The sequence below is a fragment of the Saccopteryx bilineata genome, chromosome 2 (genome assembly GCF_036850765.1).
Source record: "Saccopteryx bilineata isolate mSacBil1 chromosome 2, mSacBil1_pri_phased_curated, whole genome shotgun sequence".
Lineage (NCBI taxonomy): Eukaryota > Metazoa > Chordata > Mammalia > Chiroptera > Emballonuridae > Saccopteryx > Saccopteryx bilineata.
In genome coordinates, this window is record NC_089491.1 from 388,139,408 (window position 1) to 388,152,864 (window position 13,457).

Genomic DNA, 13,457 nt, shown 5'->3' on the forward strand with positions numbered 1-13,457 from the left:
TTTGTTGTTATGCTAAGGAACAATGCATGAAATAGAAGCCATGTAGGTAAGTAAAGGAGCCAAGCAGTCTTTGGGGACAGTAGGGAATGGTGGAGACTGTGGCAAACTGGGAACACACGCTCCGCCTGCAGAGCCAGCTGCTGCTTAGCTCCTGCCGAGTGCTACACGAGGGACGTCGAGCCCCTGCTGCCAGACTCGCTGCTGTCTCCAGAGGCACCTCATATCCAGACGTTGATGTAAAAAATCTACCAACTTAAAAATGAAGTTGGTTCCAATTTTTAAAAATACTACAAAGGCCAAAACAACACATTTGTTGGCCAGATCTGTCCCGAGGGCCATTAGTCTGTGGTTCCAATCTCACGTTCCCCTTGTTCCCCTTGCTGCGAATCGAGCCCCGTGCTGGGCGTGCACCTGCTGCCACCTCCCTCGCGCGAAGGGGCCAATGTAGGAACTGTCACCGGTGCCCTGAGCTGGGAGGGCCCAGGCCTCACCTTTCCCGAACGAATTCTGACATTTCCTTCTGCATCTGTTTGCCTTTCAGTTGTTTCTGAAGCAGCAGCTCAAACCCAGCCACGGTGCCATTGCCTTGGGGGTCCCTCTTATCAGCCTAGAAAAGAAACATCGCAGGAGTTCAGGGCTTGGTAGGAGCCAGAGGGGGTAGAGCACAAAGAAGACAGAACCCAGGAGGGACCCACACGCTCCTGGCAGCCCCGACCTCGGCCCGAGAGGAAGGGACGCCCCGACCTGTCTCTCTCCCGGTGCCCGGCTGCCCTGTGCTCTCTGATGCCTAAGCCCTTACCGCTGCTGCCGCCCCCGTCCCCCCACCCTCCCCGCTCCCCCTGGGAAGAAGAAAAGGAAGGGCAAGTGGCCAAGAGCACAGGTTCTGATACCCAATGACCTATGACCCTTAACCAGGGGCTGTGGAGGCTGGCTGGATCCTCTGCGGAGTCTTGGCGTCCTGGACGCTAAGCTGTAACCGTCTGTGACCTTGGGGGCGTGGGCCCCTACCCCTGAACCATCCCATCTCTGGTCAGCTTCCTGCACTGGCCGGAGAGTGACATCTTCCAGTGCACACTCATCAAAGATCACAGAGACTTCCGGAGCGAGACCGGGTTGGAGGGAAGCCGGAGTGGAGAGGGCAGGCTTCCAGGGCTGGCATCCCAGCCCGGGGACCTCAGGAGCTCGTCCTTTCCTCGCGTCAAGCCTGGGCCGCTTCGTCCACGATACTGGACAAGCAACGGCCCCACTGCATGCGGTCACTTCAGGATAAATGACGTGGAAATGCATGTGCTCAGCACACAGGGACTACTTGGTCAATAGTAGCTACTACTAGTTACTTTTAAATGAAAGTCAGGACTCAGAAAAGATGGCCAAATGAATGAAAGGGAAACTTAGTATTCGTTTTGCAAGTGAATAGTCTTAACATTTCAACATGGAATGCTTTTGCTTTGTTTTGCCTGCACTTCCTCAGGGGCACCTATCCCTTTCTCGCTCTCCCCTGCCCCACTTCTCCCTGGTACCCTCACGGGGCCTTCCTCCGGGACATTCATCCAGCATCTGCCCTCACAGCCATAGGGCTGGAGAATATTCTCAGAGACTTCCCGGGTCCCGGCTGGGACCTCCTTCATTGCAGCCTTTACCCCCAGGAATCCAGGGTCACCTGCTTTGCCGTGTAACGGAAGGAGTTCAAGATATGTCCTCTGACATCACAGAGAGGTGCAGGTCTGTGCATCAGGGGGGACCCCGGGCCAGGGTCAGTGCAGCCACTGTGCGCCCCACTCCGGTCCTTCCAGTCTCAGGCTGTGCCCTCTGCAGCACGTCCCTGCAATAGCAGTGGGCTGCCTCTCTAAGGCCCCCTCTCTTAGGAAAGGGGCTGGTGACGCTTGGAGAGAATCCCACTGGTGAGCAGAGGAAAGGTTCTGTGGACACCTCCTCGTTCCCTCCCCACGTGGGATCTTTTCCTAGCTGCCCTGACCCGAGCAGGATAATGCCAAGTGACTCATCTACCCGGGGAAGCAGCAGCCGGAAGAAATGGGCTTTGATGACGGTGTCAGCTGGGAGATTTCTATCGGAGGAAAAGAACTGGATGGTCAGGGCATTAAAGCCCCAGAGTACGCACCAGAGTCCCCGGAGAGCTTGAGTTAAGCGGAGAGGTCACACGTGCTAAGCTCTCTGATGCTGCTGCCAAACAGCGCAGGGCCACACACTCCCCGATGTCCCCACGTGGTACCCGGCCGCCGACCCCTGGCTCCCTGGGAGCCCGTTCCCGGGACTCCAGCCCCTCTCTCCTGAGCGCCCTTTCCTTCTTTAAGGACAAGGTCTCCGGACTCTTCTCCTTTTCTCCACCCCCATGGCTTCTTCCTGGTGTCCTGCGCCTGGGGGCTAGCTCCCACCCCAGCCCGTTCCTCAGGCCTCGCTGCCCAACACATAAACCGGACCGCATCACAGGTCCACTCACAACCCTCCGGCCCCTCCCTACTACAAACAGAATACAGCCCAGTGTGCCGTGAAGTCTCACACTCTCAGCCCTGCTCCCTTTCGCCCTGAGCTTGCCCACCCGGTTCTTCCTGTGCCAACGACGGAGCCCCTTGTGTAAAGTTAGCTGCCTCTGCCCAGACCTCAGATCTGGGAGAAACACAGCCGATGGGCACTGCCCCTTCCGGCGGGCAGCGGGAACCACTGACTCTATCTTCTGAAGCACACCCGATTTGGTGGAAATACAGATGCACTTCGTCCAGTACTTGGTTAGCAACTCTAAAACGGGGTGGGTGATCCATTCTGCATGGTGGTGAAAAAAATGTTTTTATTTTATTTATTGTTCCTCGGGTTTTTTGCCAAAGTTTTTGGGTTTTTTTTTTGGGGGGGTTATTTATTTATTTAATGTATAGTTAATACGTTAAATAAATAAATTTTGGTGGTTTTTTAACATGTACAACTTTTTATGGACATTTTTATTTTTTATGTGCATTTTATTTTTTAACATGTACAATTTATTTAATGTAAATTTGGTGGCTTTTCCCAAGGTTGTGCAAGCAGCATCCCTAGCTGAGTTCACTCCGAAAGGCCTTGCTGACTTTGACATGCAAATGCCCAGGACTGTGACCCGTTTCTGAGGGGCTGGGCTGTGCATGTCTCAAGAGACATTTCATTGTGGGAAGATACACATAACATAGCATTTACCCTCCCGACCAGTTTTCAGTGTGGCACTGAGCACATTCAGGGTGTCGTACACCATCACCACCATCCGTCCCCAGAACTTTTTTTTTTTTTTAATCTTGAAAAATGGAAACTTTGCACCCATTTAAACACTGGGCAAAAGTTTTGGACCCACAGAACTGTTAAGATTGAAGCTTCAGAGAGACCCTTGAGCCCAACCTCCTCATGACTCTGATGCGAACAGGGGAGCCCAGAGGGCGAAGCCCTTGCCCGAGGTCACTCACAAGTGTGACAGAGCAGGTGCCACCTCCAGATCCCTTCACTGAAGTTGGTTCCAGTTTTCCGCTTTCACTGAGCAGCGGAGAGAGCCACCCCCCAGCTTCCTGCCCAGGGTCTCCGTATCACCGCGAATGAAAACCCTCCTGGTTCTCTGAGATTTAGGGAATGATCTGGACTCCGAGAAGGTCTTCCCTTCCTGCCTCGGATGTTGAATCTACTGCCAGCACTCTAGGTTTCCACAAGGGAGGCCCCTCGCCTCTGAGCGCCCCTCCTGGGTGTCCACTCTTGGTCCCGGGGGCTGCACTGTGGGGGAAACTGAGGCACCCACAGCTTACCCAGAAATAGTCGCAGTAACTCCACTCGGTTGGTTTCAGCAGCTGCTGCTCCGGCATCGTGTCTGGATGAGGGAACGTCACACAGTTTATCTGTAGGACACAGACCAGGAAAGAAGGTGACTTGGCCGCAGGGCGGGCAGAGGCCGGGAAGGTTTGCCACCCGAACAGAGAGCTCCCTTCAGGGTCGGCTTGATAAGAACGCCCACGGGGATCGTGGGATGCTCTGGCGGCCAGCACTTCAAATGAGGGCCAATCAGTACTCACACCCACCTGCAGGGCTGCCTTCCTACCACCTCCCCGGAGGGCAGAATGACAGTGTCTACCAGCACTGCCACCACAGAGCCTTCCGCCCAGCGGCTGCGTTCCCGGAGTCCCTCCGACAGACAGATCCGCACAGGTGCGCACTGACACACAGACCCGGCCTTTTGCCGCCACACTGTCTGTAATAGCAAGGGGCCGGACACAAGTCCACTGCCCATCAGCAGGGGGGGCGGATAAACAAAGCACCAGACAGGCATCTCCGGGAACTGTATCCATGGTGACAGACACAGCGAGAAAGTTCTTAGCGCTGACAAAGGAGGGTGGGTCGGAAAGAGAGGGAGCGAGGTGAAGAGGACTATGTGCTGCACACCAGTTTGTGTAACAAAAGGAGGGGGTTCTGCACCCATGTGGTTATACACACACAGAGCACCTCTGGAGGCTGACGACCCCGTTCGCCAGCGGGAGCCCCGCTGTCCTCCCTGCCCTGTCCCCCAGGGGGAGGTCCGGCAACATCTCCTCCTCCGGAGACCATGGGCTCTGGAGGGCCACGCCCAGGGGGCTGGGGTCAGGGGGAGTGCATGCTACGTGGAAAGGAGGGCACAGCACCACGGGCCTCAGCCCGCCGCCCTGGAGATGTGTGCGGCCACCTGGGCTCAAGGGCAGCAGCTGGCAAAGCCAGGTCAGGTCCAGGGCCCCGCACAGCCTCAGTGTCCTCCGCAGATATTCCCCGGGGGCCTGAGTGTCCACTGAAACCCTGGGGTGCCGGCCACAGTGCGGACTTTCCAGCGGGCCACAGAGACGTGGACTGTAGGTCTGAGATCCCCTGTGTTTGAAACCAGCACCGCAGAGGTTTCGGATGCCGACTCCCTTTGCAGGCTAGCTCTGGAAGCCCTGATCTAGGTCTGCGGGAAGGCGGAGGGAAGGTGTCCAGGCAGAGGGACAAGGTGCCCTGGCCGAGGAGACCCCTGGTCATGCCCGGTCCGCTCTGACAGAGCCCGAAGCACTGGTGCCAAGGCAAGGCACAGCGAGCCACTGGGGCCCCATCCGATGGCCTGGGCACCCTCACCCAAGGCCTTCCGGGCAGCTCTGGGTGGCCTCCCACTCTCCCTTCCACTTTTCATTGCTCTTTTCTCCTGAGCTCTGCAATTCCAGTGTTTCCTTCCTCTCCCAGCCCTGTCCCTCTCTGCCCTCTGCAGGGGACTTCAGGGAGTTCCCGCTTTGCGCCACCACTCTGGGGCGTTCTGGGGCAACGTGCAGAGAAGGATGATGCCCTTGGCAGGTCTGCCCTAGCCCCCCTGCCCGGCCCCCCTGCCCAGCCCCCCTGCCCGGCCCCCCTGCCTGGCCCCGTCAGCTCTGGTCACAGGAAGCTGCTGCAGATACTGCCATTCAGGCTGAGCCCCCTGCCCTGCCCTCAGGAAGCAACTTCCCCTGCAGTGAGGGGGGGGGCAGGGGGCAGGAGCACAGGTCTGGAACCCTAATGGTTCCTAGCTGTGTGGCTTTGGGCGGGGCACGCGCCATGCCTCAGTTTCCTCATCTGTAAACAGGGCGATGAGAATAGGAGTGCCCACTGAGCACTGACTATGTGCCAGACCTTGTTTAAAGCGCGTTCCGCATGCGGACTTGCTCCTCACGCTGTCCCTGCGGCCCGGACACCCTCCCCCCCCACCTTTCCGTGGTACAGACGTGGACAGACACACGAAGACGCAGGGAAACTTGCCCAGGCTGCCACACAGCCAACAGGTCCTGTGACCCACCCTCCAGCTGCAGAGCCCTGGTTGATAGTCACCACACGACCTCGGTCCGGCCGCCCTACACGTCCCACAGCGGGCGGACAGCTCAGTGAGCCGCTCGGGACAGGACGTGTGCATAATCTGTGCGCACACGAGTGGCAGCACGTATGGGTGTTATTGTGTGCCTAACCTTGTTTCTCCCCCCCAAGCTGGGTGTTCCGCCCGCGTGAGCCGAGGCTGCTCACCCACTCTCGGTGTCACGTCCGTGGGGTGGCCAGATGCGCTCAGAACTGAGCGGTGGAGCCCGAGAGAGCGGCTCCCCATCCCCAGCTCTGCTGTGCATGTGCCAAGCGGCACAGCGAGGACCACACTCTGCTGTCTCCAAGTCCTTGGCTGTTTGAGCGCCTGGGCACCCTGTCCGCCCACCCGGAGGGGCCCCCTGATGCCCGGCGCCCACCTTCCCCAAGCATATGGCTGCGGGGTGTGGGCGGTCCTCAGCCTGCACGTGGGGCCTGGCGGGATTTTGGAAGAACCCTGGGAGGCGGTGTGGCCACTCCGGGCAGCGGCTGCTTGCTTCCTCTCAGGGGCTCCCAGCAACTCTATTCTTGGGGCTCACTCCCTTGTTTTCAGCGTGGACACCTCCCAGAAGTTATCCTGCACGAAAGCAGCCCCACGGCGGCTGCGATGTACACACCACGGCCCTCTCACGGAGCAGTCCACCCCCGTCACCCCACGCCTGCCAGCCCTGCAGAAATAGCACCATTCCCACCTCCACCCCTTCCACCTGCTCCGGAGAGAGAGACGTGAGCTGTGAAGTCAACAGGAGGGGGGACCCAGGGGGAACTCTGGCTACATCTGAGCTTTGGAACTTCCCCGGATTCAGGCTAGGCATCATCACTCCACTCTCTGTGTCCTCGTCGTCATGGCAACAGCCCAGCTGTGGCCGGAAAGCCCCCGTTCGCCCTCGCCCAACCAGGGGCCACTCCCAGGGAGCCGCTTACCGTGATGGTGTTTTCCTTGCTCTGCCTTTTGCCTGGTGAGGGGGACCCCAGGTTCTGCAGAGAAAGACAGGGAGCATCATCAAAGCTGTTCTCCATATTGGACGCTCTCTTCTCACTCGGGTCCCCTGAAGGTGGTGGGACTGGTTGAAAAGCCCGGTGCAGGGGAAGTTCGGGGATGCTGAGTCTGCCGTTAACTCCTAAGTCACCATGTTCCGGGAGAGGGCAGGGAGAAGTTCCCGGGACCCCACACCAGTGCTGTCTATGCACCGGAGGAGCTCACTGTCCACACTGGGCGCCCTCCTCTTCGCAGGCTGTGATTGGGGAGTTAACCCCTCCGCTGCCCTCTGCTGGCAAGTGGCTGCGCCTGCCGCTGGAACCTGCAGAGTCTGCTGGGGAGCAGAGAGTTAAGGTGGATCGCAGGCCACCACCTCCTGGCACTGAAGGTTCAGAACATGTCATCCTAATCGGAACCCTCGGGTTGGACATGCGTGTGCCATGGGCACGGGCGGGGGGGGGGGGCGGCTCAGCCCCCTCCTCACTGTTCTCTGTCCCCGAGAGCAGGGAGGGATCTTTCTGCAAAAAGCCCGGGTTCCAGCTTTCACTTGGACTTTAAATTGCCCTTTTTATGTCTTCCTGTTGCTGGCCAGAAAACCACTGTCCTGAGTACATCTGAGCCCATGGGTTCTCAGCAGCGTGCCGGGGTCTCTGGGGATGGTTTTGACAGGGAAAATTAAGGAGGGCCAGCTGAAACTGGCACGCTGGTCACAGAAGCCTATGACCCGAGGGGGAGGGTCAACTCCAGGTCTCTGCTGTGGCACTCCCAGCTGTTACATAAACAGGCTCGTCCCTGAGGCGGTGTGTGTGTGTGTGTGTGTGGCCACTGACTTGAGTCCTTAATCTTTCTCTAGGGGAATATAAGGAAGTGGCCGTCAAGACTTTATAGATAAAAGGCCCAGAAAAAGCACAGAGGGGTTTCTCCGCAAATGTCTGGGACCCAAGAACCCCCTACCCCACTCCTGGGGCGGCTCAGCCCTGCTCCCCTGGGGCGGGGGGGATCACCTGGGGGGTGGGCCAGCCCCTGCTCATCAGGCAACACGAGGGGCTTGACTGAGTCGCTGCTTATGGTCCCCTCACTCCCTCACTCCCATCCAGACCTCCTCTGGCTGGCAAGTAAAAGCGACTAATGAAAGTCGACACCCTAAGACAGTCCAGAGAAAGAGGACCTCCCAGATCATCCAGGTCACACACAAGAACGCGAACTCACTAGCTTTCCCGTCCTGCCAAGGAACAAGACTTATCCGAGCTGCCGTTTCGCCATGCGCTATCAGCGGCCCTCACTGAGGAATGTGCCCCAGATTTGAGTCCCAGCCAGCATCACCCAGAGCCTCTGACCCAGCCAGCCTCTGGTGGGCTAGCGCCTCTAAGGCAGGGTCTGGGGGCCTCGCCTGGAGGCAGGCAGGTCTGTGTTCTGCAGCTCCATCACGGCCCCCCTGCTTGGGGCAGATTCTCTAGCGGCCCTAGCGGGATCTGGGGCAACGTCAGGCCGGTGACCAGTCACAGCTTGTCAGTGTCCTTAACGGATGCGTTCGTCCAGCTCACATCTCCTGGACCCTCCCGAGTTGTCAGTTCTGCCCCGGGGCCCTTGCCCAAACCGGGCTGCCCTGGAGGAAGGCAGACAGAGGCCGCAGGGCGTGCACCCCGGTGCCAATCTCCAGGGAGGAGAGACGGGCGCAGCTCACGGAGGCTCACGACGTGAGGCGCTGGCCAAGCAAACAGTCGCTCCTTGAACACACAGATATCTGAACTGTGTGAGTCCACCTAAACAGAGATTCTTTTTTCCCCCCAATAAATATATAGTCAGCCTCTATGTCCTGGTTTTACCTCCTCCATTCACACAGTATTTTCTTCTTCGTTTTGAAAAAAAATTTATTGACTGAGTTTCAGGAGAGAGGAAGAGGGAGTGAGAGAGAGAGAAACGTTGATGGCGGGAACACCTTCTAGCTACAGGTTGGATCCTAAATGCTATTTCCTACTAAAGGGAACTGACGCTTCTTGAGAAGTGGCTCATTCCAAGTGTCAGGTGAACCTGGAATCACTTCTTGTTCTGGGAGGTCAGGAGGGGTTCCAAGAATGATTTGATACAACAAAAGCACACAGAAGCCGGCTTCAGGGGACTCCCACCAGTCAAACTTGGGACCATTTGAGCGTGAATCTGAAAAATGATGACAAATGATGAACTCCCAAAGCAGTGGTGGAGGAGAGGAGGGCAGGAGTCCTTACAATGGAAAGCATATAAAGAGTTGGAAAATAACCATTTGCAAAACGCTGATGTCAAAATGGATTCAGGTCACGATTGTCCAGGATGCTCAAAGCCCTCGGTGAAAAGATGGTTAGGGGCCACAAGAGATGCAGGCGGGCTCACCTGATCACCGCACAGTTTGCTGACACATTAAAAAGCAAAAAGGGGCCCTGGCTGGTTGGCTCAGCGGTAGAGTGTCGGCCTGGTGTGCGGGGGACCCGGGTTCGATTCCCGGCCAGGGCACATAGGAGAAGCGCCCATTTGCTTCTCCACCCCCCCCTTCCTCTCTGTCTCTCTCTTCCCCTCCCGCAGCCAAGGCTCCATTGGAGCAGGGATGGCCCGGGCGCTGGGGATGGCTCCTTGGCCTCTGCCCCAGGCGCTAGAGTGGCTCTGGTCGCGGCAGAGTGATGCCCCGGAGGGGCAGAGCATCGCCCCCTGGTGGGCAGAGCATCACCCCTGGTGGGCGTGCTGGGTGGATCCCGGTCGGGCGCATGCGGGAGTCTGTCTGACTGTCTCTCCCCGTTTCCAGCTTCAGAAAAATACAAAAAAAAAAAAAAAAAAAAAAAAAAAGCAAAAAGGTACCCCTGTGAAGGAGAAATTCGGTCATCACCCCAATAAGTAGGAGCTCAAACCCAGCATCGGCCGGCAGGGTGGGAGCCTGGGCGTGCACATACCCAGCGAGAAGCACTCAACAGGCCCCGGGTGGTACTCTTGGCAAAACTGCTGACTCTGAATCGAAGCTGAAGAAAACAATTAGACCAAGAATGAAGGTCCTTCTACAAGACAACTGGCCAGGACCCTCTCCCAAGAGAGCCAGCGCGAGGAGGGACAGAGGGACACGTGTGGAGGAAATACAGTTGAGATGGAAAGACGCTCAAGTCCACCTGGAACACTGTGTCCCCACCTGCTGGCCAGCCCAAGCCCTTGCTCATCTTTACACCCCTTTTCTAAAGGGGTCTTTCCCTGACCCCTCACCACGGCTCCCACCACCCCACCAGGTCCCTGCAGCACACACTTCCTCCAGCCCCTTCTCTGCAGAGGTGAGACAACCCTTTCCCTCCCGTCTGCCTGCAGCACCGGCTACAACCCCCATCAGGCACAGGTCGTGTCTGTCTGTGACCCGGCCGGGCAAGGAGGACATGCTCAATGACATGCTCGATGGAACCCGTGTTTCTGAAGGGTTGGGGGGGAGGGGTTAGGGGAGGGGAGAAGGATTAAACAAATGAGATTGCAGTATTTTTCCTCTCTCTCTCCCCCAAATTCTCTTTTCCAATGGGCCCCCTACGTTTCCAAGCCCTGAGTCCCATCCCTTTCCCTTCTCCTATGTCTTCCTGGGGGGAAGGTCAAGGGAAGCCAGGACAGTTGAAAAAGGTAGATGGCAGAGGGGTCCTTGCCCTTCTCATACCCACTAAGGGATCTGAGAGGGTCCCAACCACCGCAGCCCCAGGCAGCCAGGCAGGGCGCAGGCTAGGATGTGCTTCTACAAAGGCTAGCCGGACTATCTCTCTTTGATTCCCGGACCTCTCCAACCAGGTGGGTCCTGTTTATTTACCCAATACCCAGGCAGCCTGCCCAGGGCTGCACACTCGGACACTTCCACTGGGTGGCGCCAGATACCCACTGCCTGTGCTGGGCACTGCCGACTCCCAGGGCTGGGACCAGGAGGGGCAGGTCTCCTGGGACTGCTGGACTCCCAGCCAGGGTCAGGCACAGTGGGGCACCCAGTCCCGGTTACCATGAAGGGTAGGTACGCCCCACCCCTGCCAATCCCCCACCCCATTCTCATCTTCCTGATGAGCTTGTCCAAAGAGGCAGCTACCAAGTACCAGAAAAAGAACACAAAAAGGGTTTGAACAGCTACTCTGTCCACCTCCACCCTGCATTGCAAATAGTCAGGCGTTCCTCTGCTCATTCATTCATTCTTCAAATATTAAGTCATAACTGTTATTAATCATAACCGACAGCCTGGGACCGTGGAAGCGCCATGCAGGCTGAGGAGAGCCGGATGTGCTTGGGGGAGCTGTCGGGAGCACTCAGTGGTTACCACGCCCGCCCTCCTGCTCCCCGACTGGCCTCTGGCACCTCTGTGGGCAGCCAGCCAGCCAGCCAGCCCAGCCTTCTACCATACAGCCCCAGGGACCTGCGCACAAGTGCGTTATCTGCCTTCTCCACGCACCCACCGCACCGTGTTCTTTACTCTTGTTACTTTGATACTTCAATTGCCAACATTACCATCCAAAAAGAAGACACACACCTCCAGCTGTCCTGATGGCGGAGGCCACTCTGGCACCCCCAATACCAGTACCTTGCCTCTCACTTCTCCCTTCTCTTCTTCTTTTTACATCATGCTCATTCTAGTTATCTTCTACAAAAGTACAATGTGTTCATTTCAGGAAATTTGAAAGAAATAGATAAAGAGAGTAAAAATCACCAAGACCAAGGTTCTCAACCTCATCACCCTTCATCTTTTCGAACTGGGAAATTCTTTGGTGACAGGGGCTGTCCTGTGCATTAGCCTACCGCGGACTCCTACTAATGAGAAGCCAGCAGTCCCCCCTGCCCCAGCTGTGACAACCAAAATGTCCCCAAACATTGCCGAATGTCCCCGGCTTGAGCATCACAGTCTCGGGTGCAGACTCCAGCTCCCTGTCTCCCCGCCCGGAGAGGTTCCTCTCCCCGGAGAGGATGGACTGCCGTGCAGTTTCTCTTCCGCTGTCCTCACTCAGTAGGGTGTTACCAGCATTCCCCAACAGCAGTAGCTTTCCTTCAGAAGAATGCTTTTTTTAATGGGCTGCATGACATCACTGGCAGGCTGGAGGTCCGGTGCCACAACCCACCTCACCCCCCCACCCCCCGTTGCTGGACGGTTAGGTGGGGCTCCAGCGTTCAGCTCCATAAACACTGCCTAGGTGAGCCGCTTCACACGGAAGTTGGAACCCCGGAGTGGACCCCAAGAACAGCCGCTGGAAGGGAGGTTACCGGGGCAGAGGCTGAAGGCATGCACCATCGGAGAAGGTTGTGATCGGCATGTATTTTTTGTCTTCAATGATGGAGTAACAACTCTGTAGTATTTTGGGGCGGGGTGGGGAGCCATGTTCTGCTGGGAAGAGTGATGGGGGAGTAATGTGCAATATTCTTCCCGATGCTGCGCAGGGCGGCCCCGGGCGTCTTCCGCCGTTGAGGAACCACCGTAGAGCTTAGGCTGCTGCCTTCAGGAAACACTCCCCAGCCAGGCTGTAAAGCAGCTTAATCTCAGACGGACTGAGCGAGGCCGGTGGAGAAGGCTGAGGGGGCGGCTCAGCAGGAAGCCCACGAGGCCAGGGCTCTGCTGGGCGCCACGGGCACGGGCACTGCAGGGGACACCCACGCCGTGTACCAGTGACCCCGCCTAGATCCTCGCTGCCCCCCAGCGGGTCCCCCAGCCAGCACCACCGCCTGGGGGCTGTCTGGAGACACAGAACCTCGGGCGCCTCCCTAGCCCTCCCGAGTTGGCATCTGTGTTCTAACGAGAGGACCGGGGGACACTTAAATCCACCGGAGAGAGGACGCCTCGGCCCGCCCGCGTCTCAGAACTCCTTCCCAGACTTTGCACTGAGCCCGAGCCCCGCGCTCAGCTGTACCGAGACAACAATTCCATTACGTTTTCGAAAACGAGCGCTCTGGCCTGCGTGAATGCTCCGAGTCGCCTTTAGCCAGCCCGAGCGGCGGACCCCGAGGTGGGTCTTTTGGTGAGAGGCACGTGCTCCCCACGATTGCTGATAACAAGCAGCTGTTGTGATCACCATTGGCACCGCTGCGCTTGGGGCCTGGCACGTTCACTCCCGGGAGGGGCTGATGTTTGGAAGCCTCACTGAGGACGTCTTCTAGATCATTTATGAACAGACTCAAGTAAGACACGCCCTCAGCTGCTGAGACGCAGCGTGATGCCACTGAGGACCACAGGACTTGGCATCGAGGTCCAGTCTTCTCCCTGAGTGACCATGTCAACCTCAACGGGTCACTTACCCAGGCGGGGCCTCAGGGACCTCACCTATGACGTGGGAAGTGTATGGTGGCCAGCCTCGTGCGTTTGCACAAGTGTCTGTCGACTGAGACTATGGATGCAAAGCAGTGTGGGAATCTCGCACGTACTCCCATTTTCTTGTAGCCCATGGCCGTCTCCGCGCTGGGTTATGAAACGTGAGGAAACATTTTTATCAGATTCCATCTGGGTCAGGTCTGGGGTCGGAGGGGAATGTAAAGAAATAGAAAATGACCCGGTCTCCTCCATATTCTTCAAGTCATGGGAAACCTAGACTCTGTACCAGGAATCCAAAGAGCAGGCTGACACCCTCTGTCCGAACAACAGTTACAACCCGGTCACCATCTCCCCACACCAAACCACCCCAACTGCGAG

General features: G+C 57.4%; 1 protein-coding gene across 8 annotated transcripts in view; it reads right to left on the reverse strand.

Annotated features, from left to right (window-relative positions):
• Window positions 1-13,457, reverse strand: part of GAS7 (growth arrest specific 7) — a 213,791-nt gene that overhangs the window by 31,562 nt on the left and 168,772 nt on the right. For all 8 annotated transcript variants that reach the window (XM_066264276.1, XM_066264279.1, XM_066264278.1 and 5 more), the window contains exons 5-7: window positions 6,763-6,816; window positions 3,771-3,860; window positions 492-607 (exon numbers count right to left, since the gene is read on the reverse strand). In XM_066264276.1, the coding sequence (XP_066120373.1) occupies window positions 492-607; window positions 3,771-3,860; window positions 6,763-6,816 (260 nt within the window). The remainder of the gene's footprint in view (window positions 1-491; window positions 608-3,770; window positions 3,861-6,762; window positions 6,817-13,457) is intronic.